Genomic DNA, 12,634 nt, shown 5'->3' on the forward strand with positions numbered 1-12,634 from the left:
TGGGACACTGAATGGCGCAACCTGCCCGTGCCAAACAAACTCCGTCATATCAAGGAGACGACGACTGTTTGGCGGTCATCCCTGCGAGCCACCCGCAGGGACTCAGTCGTCGTTTGTTGGCTCCGCATTGGCCACACCCGACTGACGCACAGTTATTTACTGTGTCGTGAGGATCCTCTTATTATGCGTTCAGTTAACTAAGTAGAAATTAGTATTATCTTATCTCAGTGAGGAACTTGAAACTTTCAGGACAGGTCAGGAGCATGTAGAGGTGCTCTTCCTCTACTTGAAAAGAACAGTTGACCATGCACTGAGTAGATAGGTTCCTAGTAGAACAGTTCATAATGGGATGGAACCTCCGTGGTATACAGTCACTGTAAAGAAAACGTCTAAAGGAACAGAGATTACTGCATAATAGGTGTAAAACAAAGTGTAGGATTATAGATTGAGAGACGCTGGATGAAACATGTTTGGCTGTCAAGAGAGCAATGCATGAAGCCTTCAATGGCTACTGTAGCAGAATACTGTCAAATGACATTTCACAAAATCCAAATAAATTCTGGTCGTATGTAAGGCCTGTTAGTGGCACAAAAGTTAGTGTCCAGTCCCTAGCAAGTGAGACAGGAACTGATATTGAGGGTAGCAAAGTAAAAGCTGAAATTATGAACTCGATTTTCAAATGTTCCTTTGCAAATAAAAACCCAGGAGAACTGCCCCAATTCAATCCTAGTACACTGAAAAAATGAATGAAATAGGTATTAGTGTCAGTTGTGTTGAGAAACAGTTGAAATCATTAAACAAAGCTCCAGACCCCGATGGAATCGCCGTCAGATTCTATATTGAATTTGTGGCTGAGTTATCCTCTCTTCTCACTGTAATCTATCCAAAAAACCTTATCCAGTTTTTGGAAAAAATTACAGATCACACCCGTCTACAAGAAGGGTTGTAGGAGTGACAAAACTACCATCCAGTAGCCTTGACATCGATTTGTTGTAGATTCTTAGAAAATATTTTGAGCTCAAACATAATGAGGTATCTCGAATGGAACTACCTTCTCAATATCAACCAGCATGGTTTTCAAAAACATAGATGATATGAAATCCAACTGTCACTTTTCTCACATAACTTGCTGAAAGCGTTGGATCAAGGCAACAGGTAGATAGTGTTTCTTGATTTCCTAACAGTATTTGATTCTGTTCCACACCTACACTGACTATGAAAAGTACGATCATATGGGGTATCAAGTGAAATTCGTGACTGGATTGAGGACTTTTTGATAGGAAGGACACAGCATGTTACCTTGGATGGAGAGTCATCATCAGATGTAGAAGTAACTTCAGGTGTGCCCCAGGGAAGTGTGTTGGGGCCCTTGCAGTTCTTGCCCATTAATGACCTTGCTGTAAATCAGGATTTTTGCAGATGATGCAGTTATCTGTAATGAAGTGCTATTTCAGAGAAGCTGCATAAATATTCAGTCAGATCTTGATGAGATTTCAACATAGTGCAGTGATTGGCAACTTGCTGTGAATGTTTAGAAATGTATAAACTTAGTATCCTGTGACTATAATATGGGTGAGTCACTGTCGGAATCTGCCAACTCGTACAAATACCTGTGTGTAACACTTTGTAGGAATATGAAATGGCATGATCACATAGGTTCAGTTGTGGGTAAAGCAGGTTGTAGACTTTGGTTTATTGGTATAATAATGGGGAAGTGCAATCAGTCTACTAGAGAGATGCTTACAAGTCATTCGTGTGACCCCCCCCCCCCCCCCCACCATAGACTATTGCTAAAGTGTGTGGGACTTGTACCACATAAGACTAGGAGGAGACATTGAATGTATACAAAGAAAGGCAGCATGGTCAGAGGTTTGCTTAATCCATGGGAGAGTGTCACAGAGATACTGAAGGAACTGAAATGGCAGACTGTTGAAGACAGGTGTAAACTATCCCAAGAAAGTGTATTAGCAAAGTTTCAAGAACTGTCTTTAAATGATTACTCTAGGGATATACTACAACCCCCCACATATTGCTCTCACAGGGGTCGTGAAGATAAGATTATAATGATTACTGCTCACACAGAGGCATTCAGACAAATTCAGACAATCATTCTTCCACGCTCCATACATGAATGAAACAGCAAGAAACCCTGATAACTGGTACAATGGGACTTACCCTGTACCATGCACCTCCTGGTGGATTGCAGATTATAAACGTAGATGTGAACTGACAGTCTCTTACATGTGCATGAGGGAAACAGCTAATCACCTTTATTTTACCAAGACAAAAATTATGATTTACTAAAGTTTCAAACCTTGACAGGAAATAATGGATTAGGCTGTCCATAAATTATAAACTAACATTATTGTGATGATGGAAAATCTCATATAAAGACGTGAAACAAATACTAACAAAGAGATAGAGGGGCTGGCCAGTACAGCCAATAGATACACAAAACATAACAGAAAATTTACGTATCCTAGCTTTTGGAACTTTGTTCCTTCATCAGGGAGGAGAGAGGGGAAAGAAGGGGAAGAAGAGAAAGTGGATTCAGTTACTCACAACCCAGGTTATGAAGCAACAGGGTAGAGGTAAACAGGGAGGGTAGCAAAGATGGAGGCATGGGTGTATACTCTACAGTACGTCAACATGTTGCCTTGACCTGTTTGATCACCAGGTCTGGCTCCAATTCAGTGCACACGGGACATCGTTGAACAACTCCAGTGTCTCCCAAAAACAGCATTAACCATCCCTGTTTCGATGACAATGTGAAACAGGCATGGAACTTCATCCCACAAACTCATATCCAGCACAATGCATGCACGTTTGCATGCTTACATTCGGGCAGTTACACTGGATTTCAATGTATTACTGTATCACATTTGCAATGGTGTATCTCGCACTTATATTATCCTGTGATCTTGCAACGTTAATCACTTAAATAAGTTACTTAGACATATATATTCCTGAAATTTCATTACTCTACGTTAATTACTTTTTGGTGTTGCAATTTTTTTTTTTTTTTTTTTTTTTTTCAGTGTACATGATGACTACAATAATACATTATAATGTTTCTCCAGTGGTTTCAACATTAACTTTTTAACAGAAAAGATTTTGCTTACAGTTCATTTTTAAGTTAACATTTCTAAACTTTTTAACAATCCATATTAAAGCTAGCAATAGTAACTATATTAATAATTGCTACTGTAAACAGTTACACATATGGACATCAGTTTTGAATAATGGGTTTTGAGTGTAAATAATGTTTTATGTAAGTGTTTGTATTGATACTTAAAATTAAATGTCATGTAATGAATGTCGAGATACTCATATAAAAAGTTTTGTTGGATCAAGTTATTTACGAACGCGATGTACTGTGTTCTTCCATTAGAGAATGTGACTGTATTGTTTATCGGTTTCATTACAAAATGCTAATAAGCTTTTAGTTAGAAAACCTTCTATAACTAGAATTATTAATATGAGAAAAATAGGAACAATGAAAGAACGGAAGATCAGTTGCAGAAACAAGAGTAGCTCTGAATTGCAAGAGTGGTTGCTTTTCCCACACATGTAATTAACTGGCATTATCGCCACTATTAACTTACCATGGTTTCACATCTCATCTGTTCATTGTTCCCCATGTCCTGCCCTTCTGTTCCCCCTTCCTAGTAGATCATATATGCCTCTGTTACTGTAATCGATATGTAAACTATATTTATCACATGACCTTTTTTTGTTACAGGTTGTAATATTTGACATTGCAGCTTTTGAAAATGGAGCTGGATGTTGTGCCCTCTTTCCTATTGGAGTGTTTCTCTGTGATCAGAATTGGAGGCAGACAATTCACTTGAACGTCCATTGCTGTTGTTGATGTCTTTGAATCATGTTGTTTCTTTGTGATTAATAAAAAAGTTATACAATCCAATGGTTTCTTCGCCTTGTCTTTAAAAATTCCAGACCTATTGTTCAAACACATATTTTGAGAGTTATGCATCTGAGCCTTTTTGTGGAAAGTGCGTTTCACACATACTTTCAAGATAAAATGAATAATGACCCCCATTTTGTGTGTTGGGGAAGATAATTTGATACAGCTAAATGCATATACGGGTACACACATTTGCTCGCGCCTGAGACTAAGTGAGAGTGATTCAAAGGAAGAATTCACTACTTTTTACCTACTTTCTGAATAACTCGTACTCTCGTCAGAAATCTCACACTGCAAAGTTGATTAGATAAAGGGACAAAAATGAGATTAAAATATAATTTGAAAATCAGAAAAAATAACCACTTAGTGTTTGTGTAATACTTTACGGCAAGTGTAAAATTAATTTTTAAACATTGGGAAATCTGGGATGGAATAACAATAATATGAAATAGGATAGCTTTCTGCTCCCCACCTAGAGGAGACACTGAGTGGCAGACTGGCACATTGAAGGAAGATTTTTAGATATTAGAAAGTATGGGACAGTCCTCATCAAGCAGGTGTGGTGGTGTGAGGCTGGGGTGGGAGCAGGTAAAGGCCTAGATATGTGAGACAGAGAGACTAGCAAAGGTTTAGGTAACGGGGTTTACAGGAGTGAAGAATATGTCGCAGCTAAAGTTTCTAGGCTTCGTTCCTGTGGCCCCACACCTCAATGCCCTCCACTGCTCCCATTCCAATCTCACACACTGTTACTGTCCCCCTAGTACACCTCTCTCTGTCTGTCCACCTCCACACTCCCAACCAGCAGAGACTCCCTATGCTGAGGTGGACTCTGTCCATTAGATTACACTCGTAAGATAAAAATAAACATTATGCAGCATGAAAGAATTATCTGTGTGGGATGGAAATATGTAGATGTGATGTACGTGCACAGACAAAAAAAAAAAAAAAATTTACAATGTCAGAAAAATTGATTGATTTATTCAAGAGAAAGAGCTTCACAAATTGAGCAAGTTGGTCCACCTCTGACTCTTGAGCAAGCTTGGCATTGATAGATTTGTTGGATGTCCTACTGAGGGACATCAAGCCAAATTCTATCCAAGTGGCACATTGTATTGTCTAAATCATGAGCTGGTTGGGTGGCCCTGCCCATAATGCCCCAGACATACTCAGTTGGGGAGAGATCCCGTGACCTTGCTGGCAAAGATAAGGTGTGGCAAGTATGAAGACGAATTGTGTGTGGGCAGGCATTATCTTGCTGAAATCTAAGCAAATGATGGCTTGTCATGAAGAGAAACAAAATGGGGTTTATAATATCGTCAACAGATGTCTGTGTTGTAATGGTGACACAGATGACAACCAAAGGGGTCCTGTTATGAAAAGAAATGGCACAGTAGACCATCAGTCCTCGTTTGGCTGTATGGCAGCCAGCAGCCAGGTTGGTATCGCACTGCTATCTGGTGTGTCCCCAGGCACGTCCCTGGTCTGGAATTGCATTGACTGGAATATAATTGGCTTCAGTGATGAATCCCACTATGAACTGAGCCCCAATGATCAGCACAGATGTGTCTGAAGACCCCCCAGACGGTGGGATACCACCGTGAATGTCACATCCCATACGGTCCAACTACCAGGACTGATGATCTGGGGTGCGATTTCTTTTCATAACGGATCCCTTTTGGTCAACAGACGACTATGCTGTAGGGGTGACATGGATGTCACCCCTACAGCATAGTTGTCTGTTGACAGTACTGCACATCCTATTTTGTTTCCCTTCTTGGCAAGCCTTACATTGCTTACATTTCAGCAAGATAAAGCCTGTCCGCACACAGCTTGTCCTCATGCTTGTCAAACCCTACCTTGGCCAGCAAAGTTGCTGTATCTCTCCCCAATTGAGAATGTAAGGAGCATTATGGGCAGGCCGTTAGACCACCTCGGGATTTTGACTATCTACAGTGACATTTGAATAGAATTTGGCATGATGTCCCTCTGTTGGACATCCAACAACTCTATCAGCCAGAGCCAAGCTTGTATAAGGGCCAGAGGTGGACCATCTCATCCAATTTGTGATGCTCTTTCTCTTGAATAAATCATCCAGTTTTTTCTGAAACTGTAATTATTTTTCTGTCTTCACATGTATGTCACATTTACTGATTTCAGCCCTATTTGGTATTTGGATAATTCCTTCAGTACCTAAGTGTTTTTTTGAGTATATAATATCTGACAGTTTCTTTTTTTTTCAGTATGCTTGTCTGCTGCACATTGCCTGCTCTAACTGGTGAGTAGCAATCTGTCCTATTTCATATTGTTAGAATTAACTTTTGACACTCAATATTTATGATGCAAGCAAACTGTTATTGCCACTTGACATGATGGTGAATGGTACTCTGTTAGCCATTGGCACAAATGGATTGACATGATAAAACAAGGGTCCACAGCTTTTACAAACTTCTTGGATGTGATAAATACTGCTTACTGCTGACAATACTTTTGTTAATTACAATATTGATCGTTTGTTATTTTCAAGCATACGTGTCAGGTGCTACGACACCTTTGAACTACTGCAAATGGACAAAGATGACCAGACTCATTTCTCTTCAGTAGAAACAACTATCGACAAGAGAAGAAACTTGATGTCATTCAAATCTACTTTTTCATTGGTAGAGATCTTTCACTCATGGGATTAGCAGCAGAGATTAAAAAGAAGCAGCAGCAAACAGATCCAAGGCATCCATTGTTTGGAACTCATGTTCTTCCATCACAACTCCTTATAATAGTATCAGCTCTGGAGAACTAAGTCCCGATTCATTTTCTTGTAACAAAATAGACTGTCATTACCTAGCAGTTAAAAATGGGAAGCTTTACATGAATGTCCTACATGCAGTTTTTTTATACTTGTGCTCTTTGAGTTCCTGTCCTAGAATACATTAAAATAAAATATTAAAAAATGTGTAAATTAATCTTTGAAACAATCCAAACCTTTCAATGGAAACCAGGAAAGACTTAGAAACATTATAATTTAAAAAAAAAAAATCAAGGAAAGGTAATGTAAGGAACAATCAGGGAAAGTCTGCTGTACCCTTCCTGTTGTGTACTGTGTTATTGTTATTCTTAATTTTTTAAAATTTGATAATGGCCATTAAAGACCACGCAGAATAGCAATTGCACATTACTAGAAGCTGCCTTTGCATTCTTCCTCCAACAGCCCGTTGTATTTGCTCAGTGTAGAAGCCTTTAAAGTTGTAACTCTGGTCGGTCTGAGATGCCGCTTAGATTTAATCTAGTCTGCCAAAGATCCCTTTGTCATTCCCCTGTAGTACGTCAGAAACTTTAGGGTTGTTTCCAAGAGTATTAAAAATCTGTTTTGTCAACCTGACCTTAAAACTTTAGTCTTCCTGACTCGACAGGTGCAGGCAGTATTTCTCGATTTCTGAACAGCTTTTGACTTAGTGCCAGATCGATGCTTATTATCAAAATTGCTACCGTGAGGGGTATCGAGTGAAATTTGTCACTGGAATTGAGGATATTTTGGTAGGAATGACTTAAATGTTATCTTGGCTGGGGAGTCATCATCTGATGTAGAAATAACCTCAGATGTGTCACAGAGAGGTATGTTCATGTACATTAATGACTTTGCAGACAATATTAATAGTAAAGCACTCTTTTCACAGATAGTGCATTTATCTAGAATAAAGTACAGTCTGAAAGAAATTGTACAAACATTCGTCAGATCTTGATAATTTCAAACTTTCTTTTAAATGTTCAGACATGGAAAATCGTGCATTTTGCGAAATGAAGAAAACGCAGTGTGGTATGACTACAGTATCAGGATGTCTTGCTTGGATTAAGTCTATTCGTACAATTACCTGGGTGAAGCACTTTGTAGGGATATGAAATGAACAGTCATATTGGCCTACTCAGGGGTAAGGCAGGCGAAAGAGTGAGATTTTTTTTTGTAGAATACCATAGAAATGCAGTCATTCTACAAATCGTTTGTGTGATCCATCCTAGAATATTGCTCAAATGTGTGGGACCTGTATCAAAATGGATTAATGGGGAATTGAATGCATGCAGAGAAGGGCAGATCAAATGGTCACAGGTTTGTTTGACCCAAGGGAGAGTGTCACAGAGATGCTGAAATAACTGAATTGGCAGACGCTTCAGGATAAGATGTACACTATCCTAAGAAAGTATGCTTACCAAAAGACGACTCTAGGAATATGTTACAACCTTGTAACTATTGCTCCCATAGGAACCGTGAGGACAATATTAGATTAATTACAGCATGCAGAGAAAGATTTAAATGGTCTTGAAACATGAACAAGCTTTAATATCTGGTACAGTGAGATGTACCCTCTGTCATACTCTTCATAGTGGTTTTCAGAGTGTGGATGAACATGTAGATAGCATCATCAAGAACGCAATCAATGTGTATCTGAAACTTGAGCTTCTCCTAGTGTGTAGTGTCACAAACGTTTTGACATTATTATACATACTTCTGCCACTGGGGCAATCATAGGTAATGACTAATTTGGCAGTAATATGCAGTGCTAGATTTGTTAAAAGAAAAAAAATAGACTTCTTAACATGTATTTATGGTAAGTAGCACTCTATCATTTCCTATATTTCTAAGTTCCTACCGAGAGTTTCCATAGTTTGATTTAGACTTCTGAAAAAGTTATAACACTTTTCTGAGCTTTTTAAAAGTGTGAATACAACATTTGCATCTTACCGCTTCAACTAGAGCAAAAGTTCTATTGTACCACATCTCAAAATCTTTGGGTCCAATTTTTTTCGTCATCAGCGGTAGTATACTGTCACAAATCAAGCCTTGGTTATGTGTATTGTTAGATTTTGTTTATTATTATTTATGTGGGGTGCATGAGCAATGCAGCTGACTGGGATTCACCTGCTGCAAGTCATAGACTGACCGCTGCTGTGTTCACTGCCTGGGTCAAAGGTGCTGAAAGGATGTTCTCATTGATGCTATGGAGACACTGTTCTGTGTTTTATTTTAACAACAATTATTGTCAGTTTTTTCTTGTTTTGTTTATAAGAAAGGAATGAGGACATCATTAGATCTTTTGAAGAGTACACAACATAAATCACAAAATGTTATTTCTGTATTAGCAAAAAATTGGACTACATTGTATGATAGAGATGAAAAAGAAACCGTGATTAAATTCTTTCTGTGTTAGATTCCTGAACCTGCCGATCTTTGAGAGAGAGGGGGGGGGGGGGAGAGAGAGAGAGAGAGAGAGAGAGAGAGAGAGAGAGAGAGAGAGAGAGAGAGAGAGAGAGAGAGAGAGGGGGGGGGGATGGGATTTAATTGTATCTCCCCATGCAGCCGTAGCATTTTGGCATGTCGTACATTGGTCAGATCATCAGTAGCTTGGAGGACTCGTATGTAGGGCATAAGCGACACACACACACACACACACACACACACACACACACACACACACACACACACACACACTTAATAATAGTCAAGAAAATTTGCAACCGCAAAATATTGCCTTGGTACAGGTCATAGAATCTAATATACAACACAGATATTTCAATATGCATATCCAGTTACTGGAATAGTGTTATTAAGAAAGCTGTTGAGAGACAGAAGTTTTTGCTTAAATTCTTATAATTTACACCAGATGATGTACAAAATAAACTCCAAATTACTGTAACAACATAGTGCACAAGGCACACATTCATTTTCTAATTACAACAATCATACCCCAAACTATAACAATTAAAATATTGAAGACCAGCATTTAATTTTAGCTGCTACAAAATTATGTCACAGGTAACAATTATTTAATTCACTTCTTAAACATAACAATTTAATTTAAAAAAGACAACAAATAACATTTTTAAGTACAATATTCAAGTTTAGCTGCTGCAAAGATGCATAACAATCATCTATATTTCAACATTCTTATAAAAAATACAACATAAAAAGGAAGACCTGATTGTAGATCATGGGTGGGCTACGTAAAATAAATGACAAAAATCAGCAGCTGTAAAAGGCAGACTTTTTTTTTCAACTACAACCAATTCCTCCATTTTACAACAGCATAAATGAATGCAGCTCTTTTTCCCAAATTTGCTGCTTCAGAGTATTAGTGTCATAATGAAGTCTTTTAAGAATTAGGGGCACAAACAGATTAATAAATACAAACAAAATCAGGAATATTCAATTTGCTCGCGGCTACCAAATGAAAGAAGAAAGGGGGCTAGGGAGGAGAAAAAAGATCACGTAAGAAAGAAATAAACTGCTGATTGTTTGCATCATTCCTAGACTCAAAACCCTAAGCAAAAGAAACAGTGATGATAGCATTGATTTAAAATCATGTCAGAAAAGACGGCAGCTAATTCTAGGTGATGCTCCATAAAGCCATGGTCTCACGTTGTCAAACCCCTGCAGGATTGTTTGAGGGACAATGATTTGACACTGATTGTTAAGTCAAAAAGGCAATGCATCTTTGACTGAAGTAACAATCAAAAATATATTCTTTTAATGGAATATTTACATTGCAGTGTACTGATCTGAGAAACATACTGAAAAGAAACATGACTATGTTGAGAAATTTTCATTTTGTATTTTCTTATATTTGTAACCGCAGTACATGAAAAAAGTGACACTCGACTTTTGAGTTAACTGAAAGATGAAAGATTAGGGTTTCATGCCCTGCCGATCCTTGTCCCCAAACAGGGACAGCCCGCAAACAGAATTCTACCAGCCAGCTTGGACTGAAAACATAACACACAAGGATCGTGCCCGTGAGTGTAGATGGCTCTCGGAATATCACGCAACACGGATACCCGAGGATGGTGTCTGTCAGAGCAGATTGCAGATGAAGCAGGAAGGCAGAGGGAACAAATTACAGACCTGCTCCATTTGACGATCAGTCTCAAGTAGCACTTTGTAAAAGCAACGACTAATGTCACCGAAATATGCGAGGAAGACAATGATGTCCGACTGTGCAAAGGACAACTCGGGAATTTCAGCAAACTTCTGGAAAAACCTGAAGAATTAAATTGACAGAAACCTGTTCTGGATTGGTAACTTACAAAATAAAACATTTTCAATCTCTGGACAAGTCACACACAAGAAAGATAATAGGCCTTTAAAAAAGAGGATACCATACAGTGTAAAGCTGAAACATGTAAATTAGTCTGGCCAATATGCTCTACACCTGAGCAAAAGTGTCAATGAAGTGGTGCACATTTTAGGAACTGTTAAAAAAGTGTCATTTTACTTCAATGAACACAGCAATGACAACCTGATCCTAGGAGAAAAGAGCTGATACACACTATTTATTTAAGAATGAACACTTCACCTCAACTTTTAACAGCACGGGACCATCAAAAATTGAAACAATAGAGCAACACAGAGGACACTACCACACAGCTGGGGGAGGGCACAGAGAGAGAGAGAGAGAGAGAGAGAGAGAGAGAGAGAGAGAGTTTAATGACCTACTTACTCACTTTTTACTGGCAACAAGATAAGAGTGCAGGTGGTGTCATATCAAAATTGTAGAAAACATACACGAGATAAAGTTTTAACAATAGCAAATTAACGTACTTGCTAGTGCTTATTTTTTGTTTTAAATATCTCTCTCAAATTGATCAGGTATTGGAAAAAGAAAGATAAATATTTTGAATTAAGACTTAAAACAGGATGGAAACAGGTACCATACTGGCCTGAATATAAGATACACCATTTCTACAAAAAATCTCCAAAAAAATTAGAGTATACAGCACACCCCATAAAAACTGGGACTTTTATGAATCATAGAAACCTCAACTGTAGTGCTTCTTCTTAAGTATGAAATGAAACAAAAATATCACTACAGTTTGTAAATCAATTGTTGTGTATGAGGTAGCAATGCAAACATTCTCTTTGTTGATATCCCATTTAGGTAGTGACTACAGAGGGATCCAGAAAAATGTAGACATTCTCTGATAGTTATTACCTTTGGAACAATGTGTTATATGGCTGCAATTTTGAGTGGTAGCATAAACCACTGTTTTCCCAACAGATCTTGTCATGTGGGTTTCCAGCAGATGACAATGCAGCACTGAATGAAGTACAACTATTGTTTGAGCAATGCAAGGCTGTACTGAAACAACAATTTATTGTATTTGGTATAAATTTTAAGCCGACAATACTGTTTAAAATGTGCACAAGGAAAGGTCCTCCGAACAAGAACATCAACCTCCAGGTTCCAGCACTGCTGTATTGCAACATTTTTGTAGATCATCTCAAAAATCTATGAAGCAGGATGTATGGGGAAGTGGGGTAAGCTGATCAAGTGCATGATAAATTCTGAAGACTGCAAAGTGGAAAGCGTACATTCCAAGATTATTTCACACTATGAATGAGGACAACTCGAATCGAAGGATGGAGCACTACGAGTGGTCTGAAGGCATGCTTCACGAAGATGAATGGTTTGCAGGGAAGGTTATCTGGCCTAATGAGGCACAATTCAACCTGAATGGTAATGTAAACTGTCATAGCTGCGTGTATTGGGCTGCTGAAAATCCTCATGTTCACATGGACAAACATGTTACTTCACTTGGTGTTAATGTGTGGTGTGGTCCGTCATAGTATTGTTTCTCTGACCCATTCTTCTTTGAAGGTACATAACTGGTGAGGTGTATCATATGCTGCAAACATTGATTTTATTAGCCATCCAAGAGGTGTTTGGA

The 12,634-nt window shown here is 38.4% G+C and overlaps 1 protein-coding gene across 8 annotated transcripts in view; it reads left to right on the forward strand.

Annotated features, from left to right (window-relative positions):
• LOC126471515 (uncharacterized) overlaps positions 1-6,831 on the forward strand; it is a 49,154-nt gene extending 42,323 nt beyond the window's left edge. For 7 of the 8 annotated variants that reach the window (XR_007586324.1, XR_007586325.1, XR_007586322.1 and 4 more), the window contains one exon: positions 3,743-3,925. Coding sequence is in view for 1 of the 8 variants with exons in the window: in XM_050099736.1 (XP_049955693.1) it covers positions 6,166-6,200; positions 6,450-6,609 (195 nt within the window). In the remaining 7 variants the exon portion in view is untranslated. Of the gene's footprint in view, positions 1-3,742; positions 3,926-6,165; positions 6,201-6,449 lie in introns of those variants that run through there. The other variant, XM_050099736.1, reaches the window with a different exon arrangement.
• Positions 6,832-12,634: the final 5,803 nt, after the last annotated feature.

This window comes from Schistocerca serialis, chromosome 3 (genome assembly GCF_023864345.2).
Source record: "Schistocerca serialis cubense isolate TAMUIC-IGC-003099 chromosome 3, iqSchSeri2.2, whole genome shotgun sequence".
Lineage (NCBI taxonomy): Eukaryota > Metazoa > Arthropoda > Insecta > Orthoptera > Acrididae > Schistocerca > Schistocerca serialis.